The sequence below is a fragment of the Strigops habroptila genome, chromosome 10, assembly GCF_004027225.2.
Source record: "Strigops habroptila isolate Jane chromosome 10, bStrHab1.2.pri, whole genome shotgun sequence".
NCBI lineage: Eukaryota > Metazoa > Chordata > Aves > Psittaciformes > Psittacidae > Strigops > Strigops habroptila.
In genome coordinates, this window is record NC_046359.1 from 11,025,450 (window position 1) to 11,045,219 (window position 19,770).

The 19,770-nt window shown below is 40.9% G+C and overlaps 1 protein-coding gene across 3 annotated transcripts in view; it reads right to left on the bottom strand.

Moving 5' to 3' along the window:
* RPS6KA2 (ribosomal protein S6 kinase A2) overlaps window positions 1–19,770 on the bottom strand; it is a 280,539-nt gene that overhangs the window by 70,490 nt on the left and 190,279 nt on the right. For all 3 annotated transcript variants that reach the window (XM_030499206.1, XM_030499204.1, XM_030499205.1), the window contains one exon: window positions 18,950–19,031. In XM_030499206.1, the coding sequence (XP_030355066.1) occupies window positions 18,950–19,031 (82 nt within the window). The remainder of the gene's footprint in view (window positions 1–18,949; window positions 19,032–19,770) is intronic.

The window sequence follows — 19,770 nt, forward strand, 5'->3', positions numbered from 1 at the left end:
AATTTAGCAACTCTTCTTTTGTTCCTTAAAAACTTCCTCTGACAAGCTTCTGTTGAGGCTGAGGGTTTCTCAAATTTTGCCTTAGCCTGCATAAGAACCTGTTTGAAGGCCATGAACACATGGGGCAGCCAAAGTTGTTCTGCACTTGTCTTGCATCTCATGGACTCCACCTGCCTCTCTCTCAGCTTGTTTAACTTCAAAGGGGAAATGAAAAGGAAGATGCAAATTTTGAGTGCACTCGCTTAGTAGTCCTCATTGGGACAGAAAATCAACTGTGAAGAAATTAACTTCAGTAGCTTCTGCATTATGGGGCTACACTTACTTTTTAATACCTGCCTTTTGCCAACTGAAATCGGCTTCTGGGGCAGCCAGAGGCTCAGCAGCACCACAGGTAGTCACCATTTGGGCACTGCTGTCCTCAGCATGGCTAGGGCCAGCCCCATGGCCAGCCTGGAACCCTACAGGCACCTTTTGCTGGCAAGGCCACTAATGATGGCAGGTGGCAGTAGGACGGGGTCTGCCCTCCTGCCTAGGATGAAACCCTCCTGGTTTCATCTGTCCCACACTACACTGGATGGGCACTTTACGTTAGTCTTCCCATGACCAATACCATTTTCCACTTACAGCTTCCTCTTCAGAAGTTTTTTGTAGAGAAAGATCCATCAAGGATGATGGGTTCGGTGCCTCACTTACTTGTCCTTATGGCCTTTTGTCCTTTTTGACAATTCTACCCAAAGTGCTGCTTAATCCCCTGACCTACAACACCAGGGAGAGAAATCCCTGTGCGTCTGACACCAGCAACTGCCACTTACAGAAAGCTGTTCCTGCAGGAAGATGCACACATAAAATAACACCAAAGGTTTGACAATCCACTCAAAGATGTTTGGCAAAAAGCATTATTGATTACAAATAATTTGCCAATCCTTACCTTTCAAAATGACCTTTTGATAAGAAATGTCGCTGCTCAGCCAGAAGCGGAACACTAATTAATTAACAAAGCAAGAACAGGAGGAGCTAGAAACTAAGCTTACTTAATTGAATCACCATCAACAAATATTGGTAGCAGGAGAAATAAATCAGTGAATAAAATGACAGATTTAAATTTCATTCATCACCCTCCTCACTTCCCTAAAACTCAGCATGATGCCTTGAGTGGAACAAAAGCAAAATATGGCTCAGGCTCAGGAACATACAACTCAATTTCAAATTCTTCATGTAGCACTAGAACATATGAATGATATAGAAAATGGAATATATACATAAAACTATGTGCAACATCCTTTTCAATTCTATTACTGTTATTTTCATCTGTTTTTAATGCTGTCCATTGTAGACAAAAGCAGAAAGCTAGATTCTAATTTCAAATCCACACTGTGTACGTCTGGAAGACAAAGTACTTGTGTGCTGACTAATTACCCAAGAAATGGACCAATACAGGCTTTCCAAAAAAGATCATAATCTGCCTTCAATGGTTCTGCTTGGAAATACTATTTTCATTACTGTGTTTCTGCTCCACACAGTATTATACTCAAATCTAAAGAGCAGCCTTTCATGTTGTACCTTACCAGTGGAGCATTATTACAACACAAAGGAGAACAGAAAAGCGTCCTGTTGACATCTGAATGTAGATGTCTACCAATAATGTCACATTGGGATTTTTTTCACATTTCTTTCAAAATGCAGATAATTTCATGGTTATTTTTCTGGAAGAAAGATCCTCTGCACCCCCAAATATGGAATCTTATAGAGATGTGGAAAGAGCCATTAAAAATAGAGCTTTACCACTCAGCCTAGTGCTGCTGTGGCAAGGGGAAAAACCAGATTCACAGAGCAGGAGACGCTCCTTTGTAGCAGGGCACTCTCAAATATCAATATGAATGCAGAATGGTTTTTAGGAGTCCAGGGTCTGCAGGAGGTCATTTTATCTCATCCTCCTCTGCTGTTTTGGTTTTTTTTTTTCCTTTTAAATGAAACAACACATTTGGCTTTAAAGAAATCAAAGACTTGCTTTGTTTTGTTGTTGTTGTTCGTTTTGTTATTTGTCTGTTTGTGGGTTTTTTTTAAGTAGCTTGGATGCTTCAATGTTGAGATTTGGAATGACGGATGTCTCTGAATTAATCCTAAAATTTTAATATTGAACTTCCATTTATATTATTTATTACCTATTCATTATTCTATTCATTATTCTCTAAATGTTTAAAAAAGTTAATTAATCTGGCAATATGCCTCTGAAGTACCTCTGCTCAATTTTCCAACAAGGAGAGCTAAAGGACAGATTGATGAAGTCTAATGCTACTAAATAAAAGTCATACGGAAGTTTTCAGGGTTTTGAGGATATACTAACTCCGCTGAAAACAAATTCTCAGGCAGTAGCCCGAGCTCTCCCAGTGTTTTCCTGACACACTTTGCCCAGCGAGGAAGTCGGGTGGGCTGCGGGTGTTGTTTGATGGGCTCCTTCCTGCCCAGTGGAGCCTCTGGCAACTGCAATATCCCACCATTTCCCCAATGGAACACCAACTTGGATCTCTCTCCCCAGCCAAAAAATCTCACAGACGCTGCAGGAGCTTAAGTGTGTTTTAGATTTTTGGCTGGAATTAGCCAGTGGGTTCAAACCCTGTCATTAGAGAAGTACTGACCGACAAACCAACCAGATGATCATATAAACCTCATGTCCTTAGCAGAGGTGAAATTTCAATTTTTGTGTATTTTAAAACAGAACTGGACCAACTGAATATACACAGATGTGTTTGTGCACAGATTCCAGGTGAACCCATTCCCTCCCCAAGATCTGTCAGCTGCAGATGTGCAAGGATATCCACTAAGCCAAATCCTATGGTGATGTACACCACCAACAAAGTCAGAATTATACCCCGTGCAATTGTACAAATCACTTCTGACATAAATAAAACCAAACTGAACAAATGGCCTGATGAAGAGCAGAGAAAGCTGCCATTTGCTAACATGGAACTTCCTCCAAAAAGCTGACACCTACAGCTGGAAATACATCTGTCCATGACTTGTACAAAACTGAAAGCCTTCAACACCTCTGCATAGCTGCACCTGGGTCATCTTTTTTTTTCTTTTTGATGTAAAGCATATGTTTTATTTAACTTTATTTATGTTAGTGGATATGATATCCTGTCAAATGAATGAATTCTGCTGTAACATACTCCTATTTTTTATTATATTTGCTTCCGTTGAACAGATGTATAATTATTATTACTATTGCAGGAAACAATTTCAATATTAACTCTTATTGACAGGCAATAACTACCTGTGGTCTAGGAACACACATAATTTCAAAATGATAAACGAATAAGTAGTCTTAGAATTCAGAGGTCCAACTAAACACCATTCATAAGTAGCCCTGGAAATTATGATGACCTGAAGGGAGAAACTAGTAGCTGTTTCATATAGTTTTGCAATAAAGTTGCTTAAACCAGTTATGAGACAGCTGGCCTTTCTCCCCACTCCCCCACCCCTCCCCCCGAACAGATATTTAAAATTTAGTTCCAACCTACAGCAGTTCAACAGGGGAAAGATACAGAAGTACATACAGTCCTCAGTCCTACTCTTCAATACTGTCCAAAGAGGGATGAATTTCTCTATCAAACTTCTCTCATATCTCCTGTCAGACTCTAATTCCCTTGCAGCTACTACCCTGCTGCAATGCTAGTTAACTTGCATGCAGCTGCATAGGAGAGGCAGCACTGTCCCTAATATTTCCTACCCATGGGGCATTCCACTACTAACAAGCGTTTGCCTTGCGTTTGCTATTGTGATGTTGCTAAGTCAACAGAAGCAATGAAATCTTTTTTCTCTTATCCTGCTTGAGCTGGAGATCCAGACATCCAAGAACTGCTCCATCTCTCAGGGTAACAAGTTCCACTGCTTGGCTTTTAAGCTTGAAGCCCTGCGTGGTCTAATCAACTGTTGCTGCTCTTTGCTCTTAAAACACACCTGTTTTGTGGAGTTTATGGGATGGACTGACTAAAGTTTGAAGATTACTCTGGAAATGTGAAAACTGTCTGTGCTTTGGTATTCACCACAAATACGTTCTGCAGTATATCATCAAAGGCACAAATACAGTTTTTATGATTGAAAAGTACTGGGAGTGATCACTGGCTCCGCAGTGGAAAGGCAAAGATATCCCCTCTTATGCCATCCTTCTACAGAAGAGAATTGTTCTCTTTATTTAGTCTCTCTGGACCTAAAAGCTACTTTTATTGAAAGGGCAGTTTCTTCTCCTTCAGGATCTTTGAGCAACTACTAATTCACCTGGCAAAGGTGGGAGGGCATGAGAGTGGTGCTGGAGTTTCCAGGCAGCTCCCTGGGACACTAAGTCAGGGCAAAGTGCCCCTGCATGAGAGTGATTTAAAGCCCACCCAAGTCCCTATTATTCAGTTTAATGGCATGGTAACCACCCTGAGTGGTCCAGTTGGGATGTCTATGAACAAGACCAACAATCTTTTATATTATATTAAGTGAGAATTCCTGGAAGAAGTGGAAATGTGTTATTATCCCTCTGTGGAGAATGTATGTACTGGGATGCTGTTATTTGCCACCAAGACAGTTTTCCTTACAGACTAAACTAATCCTGGTAAATGTTTTCTGTAGAGCTGCTTCAAACTTGTAATTGTGGACATTTTCAAAGATATTTTTGCTGTGGCTGTTGTTCTGAATTGGAATAAAAAGCCTTAATTCAGCAAGTTTTGCCAAAATTAAATTGCAAAAAATTGTTTTGGATGCATCAAAGTGCTGTTTTAAGGGTTTATATTTATTTCTGATCTATTATTTCTTAGACACTTATTATAATATACACCTATAAAATAATTTTTAAAAAGATATACAACCAAACCAGACCATTCTGTTGAAATGCTTACTACCAATGCTTTTTCAAGTGAAATTTCACTAAACAGTCCTGTTCTGTGGATAGACACTCTACCAGAAACAGCACACAGAATCTCTTCTTTATCATTCATAAAGCACCGCATTCAGAAGATGGAATAACAAAAAAAGAGGATTTCTGGGTGCTCCAGGAAAAATATGTTCACCAAGCCCACCAGGAGCTTTTGAAACAGAACCCACGTGTCTTCCAAGTGTAGGCTAAACATACGAAAATATGAAGTAATGTTTTTGTGATTGGCCTAATTGGAGAGCAGCTTATCAGCTTAGTTCTGATATGCGTAACACAAGGCAATGGCTGGACAGTAAGAGATGCGTTTCTCCGAGGGAAGGGATTGGATGGATTGGTCACACAGCACAAGGCAAATGTTAACATTCACTCTGAGCTACACGGCAGCTCTGGCCACGATAGCACTAGGCTGACTTCTCACTCTAAACACTTCTTCCATTAGGCTGTTTGGATATGGTAAACACAGAACCAATCCTATCTGACTTGCTCGAACAAAATGTTTTGGATGAGCATTTTAGTTACTGAATTCCAAATATTTCGGTTTGTGAAATGAGTAACTAGCACATTTAAGGCATCACTGAGGAAGCTGGGATAGTGGCCTATCATCCAAAACCAAGGACACTCAGTTGATATAGGAGATATGAAGCCCTGAGATAGTTTCTATTTGTAAACCATGCAGGACCAGGTTTACCGGGTTGCCTGTAACCCAGCCCTCTGACCTACTTGCACACAAACATGGGAATTTAGAACTCTAAAGTTTCAAGAAAACTGTGGTGTTTAATACCAACATTCAGGCAAACCAACCTTTGCTTTGCCCACGCCCTGACATGCTACACAGGCATACTTAATATAGCTCCGTTGATATGTTTGACTCATAAAAATAAATGAGCGTCTGTGAGACGGCTGTCTGTCACTGAAGAAGCCTCCAGTCCCACCAGTAAGTAGGGTGTGAAGTCAAGGCAAGGTCATTTCCTAAATTAGAGCGTAAGGAAAAGCCTGGTCTCGTGTTGTTACTGACACACCGACTAAAGCTTTGCAACCAGCAAGCCCTAGCCACACAAACAAGAAGAAAAAGAAGCCTGATCTAGGGTTTTCTCCTGCGAGGAGCGAAAAAACAGTGCCCAGACAATCACAAATTATTTTTCAGCCTGGGCTCCACTAACATATAGGGAGCCTCGTGGAAGACATGACTAAGTTCAGAGAGTCTCTCAGTGAAATCATGGCCCTAAAACAGTCAGTAATAAAACTGCTGTTGACATTAATAAGATGACACCATCTACATTTCAGCTCCTGTATGTTGTTCTGAAAATATACGTGGCTGCTTGAACTCTAAAAGAATACCTAACTGCAGAGGAAATCTTTTTTCCTATGTCACTGGGTAACTGCCAAAACCTAAATATAAACTGTACTAAGCAATAACTAAAGGGAGACAGGAGGAGAGCAGATAAATATTTAAAGGATATAAACATGAAGGACAGAGAAGACTTATTTATCAAAATAAAAGGAAAGAAAGGAATATACATAGGAGGAGGTAAGTGAAACAGAAAAAGAGGAAATGTAGGCTATGTCTGGCAAACCATAACTGTTTGGACCCTGTGGAGCAAAGGGTTGGGATTGGAGCATCATCACAACACATTTTAAAACACAACTGAACAGAAAAATTTAAATAATGACTCAGTAAAAAAACAGCCTGCCCTGCTGCAGGAGAATGAGATTGCATCTTTCACTATGTGCTACTCTGCTGCAGTGACTCCACCTCAATAAAGCATGATTTAAAAGAAAAAAATCTAGATTACACTGCCATGCACATGCATTTTGGAGACTGGCTGAAACACAACATTTGTACCAAGATTAATGCCTGCAGCATTATGTCAGAGTATTTCAGCAGAGTGGAAAAAACAAACAAATAAAACAACAAAACACCACAAACTAAAAATTTGTATTGGAATGGACTTGAGAACCCTGCGAAGAATAACCATGAGACATTTAGCTTCCACCCAGTACTTTTAATTCTGAGATCTCAAATAGCCTTACCCAGAGCCTAGGATCACTACAGCTGTTACTCTGTAGGTGATGGCTGGGAGTAAGGCAGAGGGGTAATGCAGCTCCTCTGGGGCCACCCAGCACAGTGGCTATCAGCCCTGTGAAAGTCCTCCCAGTGACTGCTCACAAACCACACTCCCCACATGCAGAGTGCAAATTTTCAGGCTTCTTCAAAGCTTTGCTTTAGAAGTTGCTTGCTTTGTTCTGCTTCTGAAGAAGTGCTCTCAAACCCTTACATTTGATAAACTATAGCAAACTAAAACGAAAGTGTGTCATAACAGTATGGCAGGGTTTTTGCATATTTCTAATAAAGATTCGTTTAAGGAGCCCTCTGACACTGGCAGATCTCATGTAGCAAGGTCGAGTCTTATGCCTCACAAGCACCTACTTTTTGCTCCATCTGTCCCACCTATAGCCACCCTTCAAAATCCCTTCCATCCCCACCTTGGTGGCAGGGCTGAACAGCCTCGCTTCTGCCATTTCACATCCAAGGGAGGAGAGGGAGCAAGGGAGTGACCACGAATGGCCACTGAGCACCCAATCTGACAGCAGTAGAGCAGAGCAGCCCTATTCCCTCACAGCCCCGTCTCACGCCCTAAGCAGAAAGGGGCTTTGGAGAAGCTGGCAGACAGCTATTGCCTGCTTCCCAGAGTTTCAGAGAAGACTAGCTCTGGCCCTGTCTCGCTCCCACCACAAAGCTCAGTCTTCCCCCCAGAATGACACCTGGAGCAAGCACTGCCCATGATCCATGACCATCTGCCTCTTTTCCTCGCCCTCCACTTCTCCACTTGTCATTTTGTCCTTCCTATCACTTTTTCCTTGGCTCCACACACCACAGCACACTTCCAAGCCCACTGCTACCTCTGATGCTTGGCTCGGGGGATGGCAGCTATCCGCTGCCCTTGGGAATCTGGGGTGCACCAGCTCACCTGGGGACAGCTGAAGGTCTTCTGGAAAATGGGGACGTCCAGATTTCAGCAGGTTGAAAGACAGCTAAATAAAGGCTGGGCATTTATTGGGATGGTCTAGGAAGAGCCTTTTGGCTTCCTTGGTATCAAGGTGAAAATGTGCTGCTTAAGAAGCTGTCTTCTGTGTAAAAGTCTGCTCCTGCGAGCTGCTGAGCAAAGCCACTGGCTATTTTCCTGAACAAAGCAAGAAAGAGAAGGCACAAGCTGGGGTACCATCCTTTTCCCTTTATGGGGAAAGTTTCCTAGGAGACAGAGATAGGTGGTAAAGGTGAACCAAATGTGGGGAACACCATGTAAAACAAAAGTACAAAATAGTCCTTCTAAACGTACATTTGAAAAATATTTTTTCTTATGATAACATGCAAGGGTTAAGGTAGTTCCTGCATTTCTTTAAATCCTACCAAGATGTACAACATAAATAATTTATATTGTAGAGCTTATTGTATCCATAATGAAACAAAATTCAATTGATCAGCACTGACAAAACCTATATACCAGTACAATCGCATAAGCCTGAAACTCCCTCTGAGCATGAAAGTCAGCTCTGAGCTAACAGCTTTGATGATGACAATTGCCCACTAAATGGCAACTATGTTCTAGCACAAACAAAGACTGAAAGATGACCAGGAACACAGCACAATTCTGGCTTTGCCCAAATTTACAAAAATAATCTGCTGCTGAGAAAATGTCAGTTAAATTACTGCACCATGGAAACCTCTCGAGTGTGTCAATTACAGTCGCATGCAGATAGAAAATGCTGTAGACAGAAAGAAGAGGCTGTCGTTGATGCTGACTGCTGGTCTCTCTTTGAACATCATCAAAACCTCCAACTTGGAGCAAATGCCACAGCCATGAGGAAGCTGCAACTGACATATGTAACCCACGTGAAAAGTATAAAAACACAGAGAATGATTTTGTTTCTGTTGAAACAAATCCCAGATGGTAGTCTCCTACACTGTGCCATCTAACTTTTATGGAGAGCCAGCTGAGTGCTAGCTCACCTCCAGCAGCAGTTGTGAACAGAACACCTGGCCAGCTGTTTGGTGAAGGTTTACAAGCAGCCCAAATGCAAGGCTGTGAGGCAAAGCAACCCAGTGCAACTGACCCCCTACCCTCTGCCATCATTCTGACTTAAAATGGCATCAAGTGGCAGTATTGACCTCTCTGTTAATCTGTCCTCGTGCTTGAAATGAAATAACATTGTTCTGTTGTGTTATAGGAAGCAGTAAAAGCAGTGGGGTGCAAATCCCAGAGGATGCTTACGAATTTGGGTTCCAACCAACTACAAATGCACTGCAGTTGCAGGCAGCTGAAATCAATTCCATAGCAATTATGTTGGATGCTCCAACTGGTGCAACTTATTCAGTGAACAGAACAAACAAATGCTTTTCATATAGATAATGGATTTGTACCACTGCCAAAGACTTGCAGAGTCCATCAGGGAGGTTAAAGATCCCAGGGATATTTAGCTATTTTATTTCCAGTTTAGCTTTCTGCTATAGCTACAAGTTTATGCAAAAGTACAGTTGATTCATAGCTCTGATTATTTCAAATAGTCAATGCGTTATATGGAACAGACATTTTCTAACAACTTCTTGGTTTGGATTCCATAAAGTGGCAGATTGCACTTAAGTGGGGAGGAGTGTTAATAACATCTCCATTAATACCTGTTACATTTCATAAAGACATCGAGCACTGTGAAGAGGAGGCTGGCATAATTAGGTTAATGTTACAGATATGGAGATTGAGAAGAGGAGCAGCAGCAATAGCAGCTGGTTTATGTTCATGCAGCAGGCTGGTGGCAGAGATATGAGCAGAGCCAAAGTCTTGTAACTCCTCAACTAAGGTACCAGCTCCTATGCTAAACACAGCCTGTCATGAAAGAACAGACTACAAGATGAAATTCAAAGGAGATGAAGACTAAAAGCATGTGATTAAAGACTAAATGTATGTGACTCCTGTAACTCATGCAGCCTTGTGGTACCAACAGCTAACTCTTAGATGTTGGGCAGGATTAAAAAGCTTGTGGTTCATTCACGTGCTGTGCAGCTGACTCGATGGTTTGCCAGCAATAGCTTCTCTTTTTCAGCAGTGGGCTTCTTCAAATTAGAAGCATTACAAGCAAACAGAAAGCTTACAAAGCTCTATAAAGAGAGCACAAGATAAAAAAGACACAAAAAACTTTCAAGCCCCAAGACTAAGCCAAAAGAAAACCAGAAAAACAGACCTTCACATGAAGATTTCCACTGGCCTACAAGACGCCAGCAAGAAAAGAAAAGGGCAACAGACAAGATAAAACAGTGACCACTGTTACGTTATCACTGATAAAGGCTGACTGGCCTGGACGCATCCTGATGTTCTGCTTAATTCTGAAGCTAAACACGAGAGAGCAGAATGGAGCTTGGCGGCTGCAGGCAACCACAAGGAACTGAAACAACCCTCCAGAAATGCTGATGTCTCGAGCAGCAATGCAAAGAACAAAAGTATTACAAACCCTTCTACCTGAGGGCAAGCTTTTCCTAGGAACATTTTCTGAATAGGACTCCCCAAGGGAACAAGCATTCAACACCTCAACAATATGACCACTCTTCGGTCTTTGCAGTAGGACATTTTTATCTGTTCAGTTAAACTCCCTGAATTTTCAATAATTTGCTAGATAGAGCAGGGGTACTGCTACTGCTTCTGTCATAACAAAGCATTCACGGAGGACCTGAGATCTGGAACATGCAGCCAGAGCAGATCATGTTTCGTTTAACAGTCACCTCTGACTTACCTAGTGTATAACTAAATCTTCTAACTCAGACACGTAGAGAAAATGAACCCTGAGGAAGGAAAGGAAGATAAAAGATTCTCAGCCTACAGAAGATGGAAGCTAAACATGATAACAATCTTCAAGATGTGGCAGAATACTGCAGAGAGGAAACTGTTCTCAGTGGAGAGGATGTGAACTAATGGCTTCAGCTCTGGCAAGACAGATATGGGACAGATGTTAGGAAGCATTTTGTAAGAGTAGGGATAGAGACAGTCTAAGAATGAGTTAGGCAAACCTCTGTCAGGAATGACACAAAAGCACAGCTGTGCCCCCTTAGGCCAGAGGGGACGGACTTCTTCAGGTGCTTTCATTTGCTTAAAGACAATGCTCTAGAAGCAGCGCAAGGCACAGGGGGCACTCTGAGAGTCCCACACTCGTGGGTTTACCTGGATCAAACCCAGGCAGGGACACAAGTTAGGCTTCCAAAGCAGAACCACTGAGCCTCTGTGGTTGTCCTAGGAACCAGTCAGTCTTTGCTCCCAAGTACTTGGCCCATGCAGAGCACTGCACACAGCCAGCAGTGCCTGTCACAGTCTAGACTCGTTTATTCAGCTGGAGCTTCACATCAGTCTTCATAGATCTATTGGAGTTGAACTAAGTTATGCTTTTCTCTCTTCTCCCTGTGCTTCCCATGCTTTTACTGGTGAGGGGTGTGAGGGCTGGCAAAGGCACCTCCCAGTCCTTTCCTCATAAAGTGGGTTTTCTACAGATAAAATGGAATTGCACCACATTTGTCAAACAGAATAAACATTTCACTTGTGGCTTCAGGGCAACCGTCTGCGTAGTCTCTCCGTTCCTGCAGCTACACCAAAAGCAACTAACAGCAATCTGCTACTTGACAATAAAAAATATCAAATGTGGTCTTTTCCATACAGTGACAACTAATTTGGGAATAACTGCAAACAGCTATCACTGGACATACAGTACAATGAATACAACAAAATAATCCAAGGGAAGGCAAGCAGCAGTGAAAGCCCTTGATCAAGTCTCCTATAGTGATGTAGGACAAGGAGAAACGGCTTTAAACTCAAAGAGGGTAAATTTAGATTATTAGATATTTGGAAGGAATTCTTTACTGTGAGGGCAGGGGGACACTGGAACAGGTTTCCCAGAAAAGCTGTGGATACTTCATTCCTGGAAGTGTTCAAGGCCAGGCTGGATGGGGCTTTGGGCAATCTGGTCTAGTAGAAGGTGCTCCTGCCCATGGAGGCAATGGCACTAAAGAACTATATGATCTTTAAGGTCCCTTCCAAACCTATCCATTCTATGATCCTATGACTCTGAAGAATGAGTTTGTGTCTGAAAGCTTTTTACTGATGGAGTAAACTGCAGGAGTTGCAGTTTCAAGTGTCCTTACTGCTTCTTGTTCACTGTGTCAAGCACAGCAGGATTAATCGAAACTTTAAAGAAGTAGATGGCAAATTGACTGAAAATTACAAGGCAATTTAGAAAATCACTTTTTACTATCAAAAAAGAATTGACTATGATGGGCTACTCATTTCTGATTAAAAAAAACAGCTGCTATTCCTTGACTGGCTGGGATAGCCAAGGGACACATTCAAATGCACCTGCAAGAGCTGTTTTCTTTCCAGAAATTTTAAAGAAGTCATTCTTCTTGTATTTTCTTGACAAAAGAGTGTGACTCAACGAATGTTTAGAACAAACTTCTATAATTTGATCACAGGTGAAGAACATATCCTTTCTGCCAAAGAAATCAGCAGACTTTTAGTGCTGTATTCCTCCAATTTCAGATCTGAATCTCCCTTGTGCTGTCTAGGGAATCATCATATGAATATCTGAATAACGCAACACTTTCAGTTGCTGCTAATGGGGCCCATGGAACTGCTCAAGGATTAGGTGCTAATTATGAGGTTGCCCCACACTTGATGTCACACTTTGGTCCCAAGGCCTGAATGCCCGCGAGGGACTGGAGGGCAGTCGGTGTACTGATTTACTTTCATCAGGAGGGAACCTACCTTGTGTGCTCTGAAACTGCTATGCCCAGCAAACCAAGGCACAGCAAAGAGGGATGACTAGAAGAATTGCTTCAAAAGCCTGGTCCAAGCCAAAGCACCAATGCTGTTTGATGCTAGGACTTACATCACAGTTTCTGCTATACCTCTGAACTTCTCATGGAGAAAGCTGGGTTTTGCTTGAGTCCTGTCCTATACTTCTTTGGGAAGAATAAAACAAAGCTATTTCAGGCAGCAACATACTAAGCTGCTGAAGCTGCTTTCAAATGAACATACAACTACGCAGTAAGCTATATTTTGATATTACTGTAGCAGCAGAGCTGTACTGGAACAAATGCATGAGTAGGAAAAGACTGGGCAATACTGCTGCATTTACCTACAGCATGTATGACAAGTGCAGAAGTGTGTGCTTCTATGGAAATCAGTCTGGCTGAACGACAGGGAGAAAGATAAAGAGATTGATTATAATTTTTACCAGTATGTAGGTGAAGGCTTAATAATTCTGTCCTCCTTAGGACAATAGGAAGAAGTTGCTACCTAGCAACCTGAGCAACGATTTTAACAAGGTGACCCTATACAGAGCTCAACAGCCAAAATTTTCAAGGGAAAGATGAATTTTCTTTGGCACCTAGGAAAAGCTCCATGAGGAACAACAGGTTTTTGTGTAAAAACAATCTAGCAAAAATGCTCCCTTGCTACAAAGCAGAGAGCATTTTTAATATCCAGATTTCATTTCTTGAATGTCTTAACAGTGGGAATTTTTGTCTGATAACAGGATCTGCATCATGCACTTGGCTTTGTGAAGAAGCTATAAATTAATCAGGACTTCACACAATAAGAAGTCCCGCACGGCTTGAATAGAAACAGATAATACAATCTTTAAGTGGTGCATGCTCAATTTATATTTATAGGCAAAGTTTTCCCTTCTCATCGAAACCTGAATTCAAACACTGTACAGAATCACTACAGAGTATTAGGTATTTAACCCAGAAGCTACAATCTCAATGAGCACAAGTCAATGTTCTTTAGCAAACACCATAAAAATAAACTTCTGGCAACGCTTTTTGTCATTTTTGACCTGTCCAGTCTGCTGTATATTCAGGTTGGAACACTCTATAACATTTGCTGACACACAGTGAGCTAGCCTAATCACAGTTCATTTTCTTTATATTATATGAATGCATCATTCTCTACAGCCCATCAGAAACCACCTAACTGAGCTCTCTCAATGTTTTGTACTCTTTCCCCTTTCAGAAAGCAAGCCCTAGATAAGCTGACTTTTTAGGAGAGGAAGAAAAAGGTGCCTTGCAAAGGCACTTTAAAGCCACAGCCCAGTAGTGAACTCTAAGCACTGAGAGTTGAAGATTTTCTCGGTTTCATTTTCAAAACTCCTACAGGAAGAAAGTTCTTCTTCCTCAGATAACAGTTATTAATTCCAGTTTGCTCCTAATTTTTGATGGCAAGGTTGGCACATTCTGCAGCTCAGCGCAAAGCTGGAGATGTTCTCCTTGACTCTTGTCCCACAGAATTTCCATGTGAATGGGCAAGGTCCAGATGGTGACCTGAGAGCATTGCTGTGTGGCTGAGCACATACTGACTAGGCTGATCATTACATTTTAGAGCCACTCGTGAGATATACAGAGGAATTTTTGTTCCCTTCAAACCAGAGGGAAACCACTGGAGTTCCAACATCTTAGATCTAAACACCACAGTCATCGCAGGGAAACTGAGTCGCATTCAGAGGAAAACTGAAGAAGCCACTTCAGTTAGTGTCCAAAGAGGGAAGCAGTTTTATCAATGCTTTAGATGGAAACCATGGTCGAGCTGGTGACATCTAAGTTAGTTGGTCAATTTAGTGTGTAATTAGTATCATTGATCTAACATCCCCGAGAACACCACAAGCCCTCTGTAAGTCACTAAAGCTGTTCTCACCACTTACTGCATCTATGACCATCACATGCACTCAGCACAATTGTAAACCCAGAAGTCTACTAGCTTAGACTGAGGGGATCATAAACTGCAAAGCACTTAGAGATTTTGACAGAACAGATTACTATTTGTAAACAACATAACCAGAAACAGCTAGACTCTCAGTTCCCAGGGTCAAATAGCTTCCATTGCTGAGACTTACACAGCCCATCACCAACAGGATGGGCAGATGCAAACTACTTCCTCATGACCCATCACATAAACCTTCACTAGATCATCACTGTAATATTTACAAAGTTCATAAGCATTATGTCAGTGAATTATGGTTTCATGCTACTTTCTCTATGATTGTATATCTCCTGTAGGGATGGGTCTTTGATTTTCAAGCTCCAGAGGTAGCCCTTACATTTCAGCACAGCAACCTGTTGGGGATTTATATGCACTTCACAGGTATTTAATGAGGCTTACACTGTAAGTGATCTAAACAGCTCTTGTTCATGGAATCCTGAAGCACATCTAGTAAAGCTGATGGAGCCTGAGATACCTTTAGGGAAATACTGAGTAAATTGAAATCATCAGCCTGCCTCTGGCCCAGCTTTGCTGGTGAGTACGAGGCACACATATACACAAAATAAACAGCTCCTGTCTTCCTTCTGTTTCCTCAGTCTCATAGTGCCTTCAGGCCGGGCAGTCAGGACTCAGTGATACACATAAGTTTTTAATCATTATCTTTCAATTTTTTATCTAAAAATCTTATTTTCAAGGTAAAAAAAAAGTAGTATGAAGAAGACATGAAAGCAACATTTTAAGATGGTATTTAATACTACCATATAATGACATCCTAAAAAGCAAAAATCTCACTCTTGGAAAGTATTTAAGTGCCTAAATGTCTTTGAGCACCTGGAACCCCTGAAAAGGGGCTTATACTTGCAAAGGTAGCTATTAGGGTATTTTGATTTAATAGTCTTTCAAAGTTAGATGAGTTATACATACATGCAGTCTTGAATCTGATGCATTTGTCATCTGACACCTAACAGATGTAACATTCTCAAACATTTTGGACAAGGTTTTCCTAAAATTAGTAATTAGAATGAAAAACTTATCCAGTTTCTTCAGCAAGTTATCTTCTTTAAAAACCATATGCCCACAAGCTCCATCAAAAGGAAATGAGGCATGAAGGAAAGAAAAGTCTGCATGATGCTCTCATTTATAACTTAAAGGAGCAGTGGCTTTCTCACTTTCAGGGATCCATGCTGTTACAGGTGCTTATTCAGATATACTCTACATTTAACACGAACCTTCATGACGTAAAGATTACTTTCATTTTCACAAATGTTTGTGTGTACAACATGTGCCTCTGCAAACTTTTGCAGTCTAAACTGGAATAATTTGGAGTCTAATTCTCCCTTCACAGCAGGAGCAGTCCTGCTGTTTAGCAGATATTTTTCAAGTTTAAATCTACATATGCAATTGATCTACAAAGCCTCTTTTGTATCAAACAACTTTTTTGAGCTGTAAATGCTTGAAGAGCGCTGCTGATGATTGCTGTACCCTTTGCTGTTGGTGAAATTTGGATCATGCTCATAAGGGACAATTACCTTGGAAAGAGGCAGGAGGCAGCAGGCTCACTGGAGGAAGCACTGTTTTGTACTTCTGCTCCTTCCTAAACATTACCAGCCAGTCATGACCAGAGTCAGGCTCCTGGGATAGGAAACCCTCCAGCAGGACTCACTATGGTTGTTCTACATAAAAGCTAGTTTTAACCCATCACTCCTGAAGGCATTTAACTTCCTCACATTCTTATTTATGAAGGTTTTAATTACTCAGACTAATCCAGAAAAGGAAAACCAACTTTGTTACTCCCTCCTCTTTTCTATTCTTTCTCATTTCTCCATTTTATGTATTTTGCAAATCTTTTTAACTGAAGAAAATAACTGCTATGATATTTAGGGCTGCGTGGCCATGTCAATGGTACTGGCACTGAGAGCTCTGACTTTCCTGCTTCATGCTATACTGTGTAGAGTACAGGTTCGGACGCACAGTCACTCGGAAATTTGTCTAATATCGTGCCTTTTGTCAGTAAATACTGAATTTAGTGCTAACAAAAACATATGGCTTTGCTCCCATTACTTAATAAATACTTCACACTGGAGTTACTTCCAGCCTTTTTGAATGTAGGTAGGCAGCAACAATTCAGTGCTTTCACTTAAAAGATGAAATTAAGCTGTCAGAAATATTCTCTCTGTGCCAAAAGTTACATGGAAGCTCACTGACAGCAATCCTCATTGTTGCTCATCTCACTTGCCCTGGGCCAACAGGGTTTTGTCTTCACTTTTGTACTTCGAGCTAAACAGCTGTCAAGTTTAACTTCTTTGTAGAAACTAGTGTGTACAAATTAGTTCCTACTGATGTGCTAGTTATCTTAAGATTAATGGGAAACACAGAGCAACCAGTCAGACAGGTAAGTAGTCTGAATGGGAGAGCAATGCAATCCAGCAAAATCAGAAAGCAGCTTCAACTTTTGGATCTTGTGACGACACTTGAGAAAACAATAAATAGCCTGCTGTAACAGCCAAGGGAGGAGAGAAGCAGTGGTTCTGTGCTATGATGAACCAAGGAACTGCAAATGTGGAGATGCCTGTTCTTGATGGAACAGATATATATATATATATGATGGAACACTCTGGGTAGTTCAAAATCACTATCTAAATTTTGAGACTTCCTAAAATACTGCCATAATACAGATTTTTTCCTCAGTGGAATTGAACATTAGAGATTTAGCTAAAATATATTAATAACATGTGTTACATAATAACATGTGTTTGGGGTAGCAGAAGAAAACCTCCCCCTCTCCAAAGCTCTTTCAGATCGACACACCTCAGATTTATACAGAAAAAGAGGGAATAACCAATTTTTATCTTGGGTGAAAAGCTCTAGGTTGTTAAAAGAAACAGAAATGAGTCTCTGGTACATGTTGACAACAGAGAGGTCAGGCAGTCCTTCCTCAGACACTATGCCCAGCAGGAGATGGCTTTCCCTGGTGGGGAAGGCTCTGAGAGTTGAGTTCAGCTCAGTTTGGGCACTTCACTGTTCTGCTCTTGGTTGAGAAGTCAGAGAATCACTCTATTATAGGTATCATGCATACAATACTTTTCCTTTTTATACATTACACACAGTACTATTTAAGTATTTATTTGCACCATGCTGTCCTCCCAGAACAAATTTTCTCTTGTACATTCCAAACAAAAAGATCAGCATGCCAGTATTGCTCCAAACTAATGTTTCTTTGAAAAGGCTTTCTTAGGGGAAGGGAATGTGGAAATACCTATTTGGCCACTTCCCCATTTTGGCTAGTACTCAGAAGAGGTGCTGTGTCTGTCTGCCACCACCTGCTGTAACTCTACCTTGAAATTAGAGGTAGCTTCATTCTTCTTTTGGTCCCACAAATTGAGGCATTCTAAAACAACCTGGACTTTTAAGTCATTAGAACTATCTCAAAATGACCTCTATTAACATTAGAACAGAAAGTTAGGCACTATCCTGCATTGTGCAAACCCACATTGTCCAAGAAAGAGTGAAAAGAGCTGCTCTGGTCAAAATAAACACTGTCTACCTTATCTGCAAAAAGCAGGCTTTTGAGGGGAAAAAGAAGGGTACAGTGCTAGGTCAGGGAACCAAGAAGACAACTGGATCTCAGCCACGTGCTTTCCTAGATATTTCTTTTTTGTCTGAGTGAGGCTGTAGCAGCCAGTGGCCCCAGAAGAGGATGAGCAGATTCAAACATCAGTCATTCGCCCCTAGCCTACTATAGACCACTCACTGACTGGTCGTGAGCTAGGAAACAGCATCATCTCAACAACCTCAAAATGACTCATCACATTTGAAAATACTCTGCCATGAATTTTCAGGCATATAGTGAGAAGCACCAGCTGGAAGCTTTTCACCCCAGTAGGAGCTGTGTTTTACTTCAGCAATATCCTTATTTAAAAATACTTACTTCACTTCAGCAACAGAAAGATACTGCCACTGTGATACAAATTAATATATGCCCAATAGAAGCCCTATAGATAACACCAAGAAAGTATTCAGCTGGAAAACTCCGAAGCCCTGTTTTTCTGCTTCCGCACTGTAGAGGTAACATTTTATGTGTATGCCTTTTTAGAATATTCCCTAGAGTGAGGTAGGATTTTGAAGGATGGCAGAGATGTATTTGTGCACTCTTCTATAGTGTAAGATAGAAGTAATGCAAGAAATATGAATGACAAACTAGGACAGAAATAGAGACTGCAGCCACTGTCCCAATCCTTACCTTTCAGAGTTGCCTTCTTAAGTACCTTCATTGCATAAAGCTGACCTGCATCAGATCCTTTGATCTTCCTCACTAGAAATACCTGTAAAAAGCAGATGAATACTGAACTTCCAGTTACAAGCCTTGCTGCAATTGGTAGAGGAACAAATACTATGGTTCAGGAAATCTAATGAAATTGTTAGCTGAAAGTACCTGATATCTATTTTACCTGCAATTGGTTGAGCTGGCTCTGGAAATATTCAGTTTTAAGCCTTTACCGCCTTACAAAGAAAATATGTTCAACATTATGAATTGCCCTTACACATTCAATTGAAGATGAGTGAATAGTCAGAATCAGGGCTCATACTTTCTTCATATTCTGATCAGCTTTACATGAACATATATTATGTCTCATTTGTGCTTAAGAATGTGCAGTGTCTTAAAATTGTTGCCAACTAAATTAAGGAAAAATACCCAGACAACAATTTGTTGTAATTTATGCCGTATGTCATGAATGGTGACTTGCCTAAGATGTAGCTGAAGCAAAATTTCATACAGCTAAAAATCTGTTTGTCCATACTTAACAAAAAGTAGGATTGTGATTAACAAATAAGTTATTATAATAAAGGTAGTTTTCCCTGTTGCAGTCTCCTATACTACATCTTCTGACAGTGTAAATTTGTAATTGCGATAAAATTGTAGCTAAAACCGTATCCTCTTTGTTTTACTCCATGCAGCTACTTCTTATCTGCCCCTGAACGCATCTGAGCACTGGAGCGGTAGTGATCAAAGGAATGGATAATTTAGTTTGGTCTTCATAAGACTTCCAGTGTTTTAAGAAT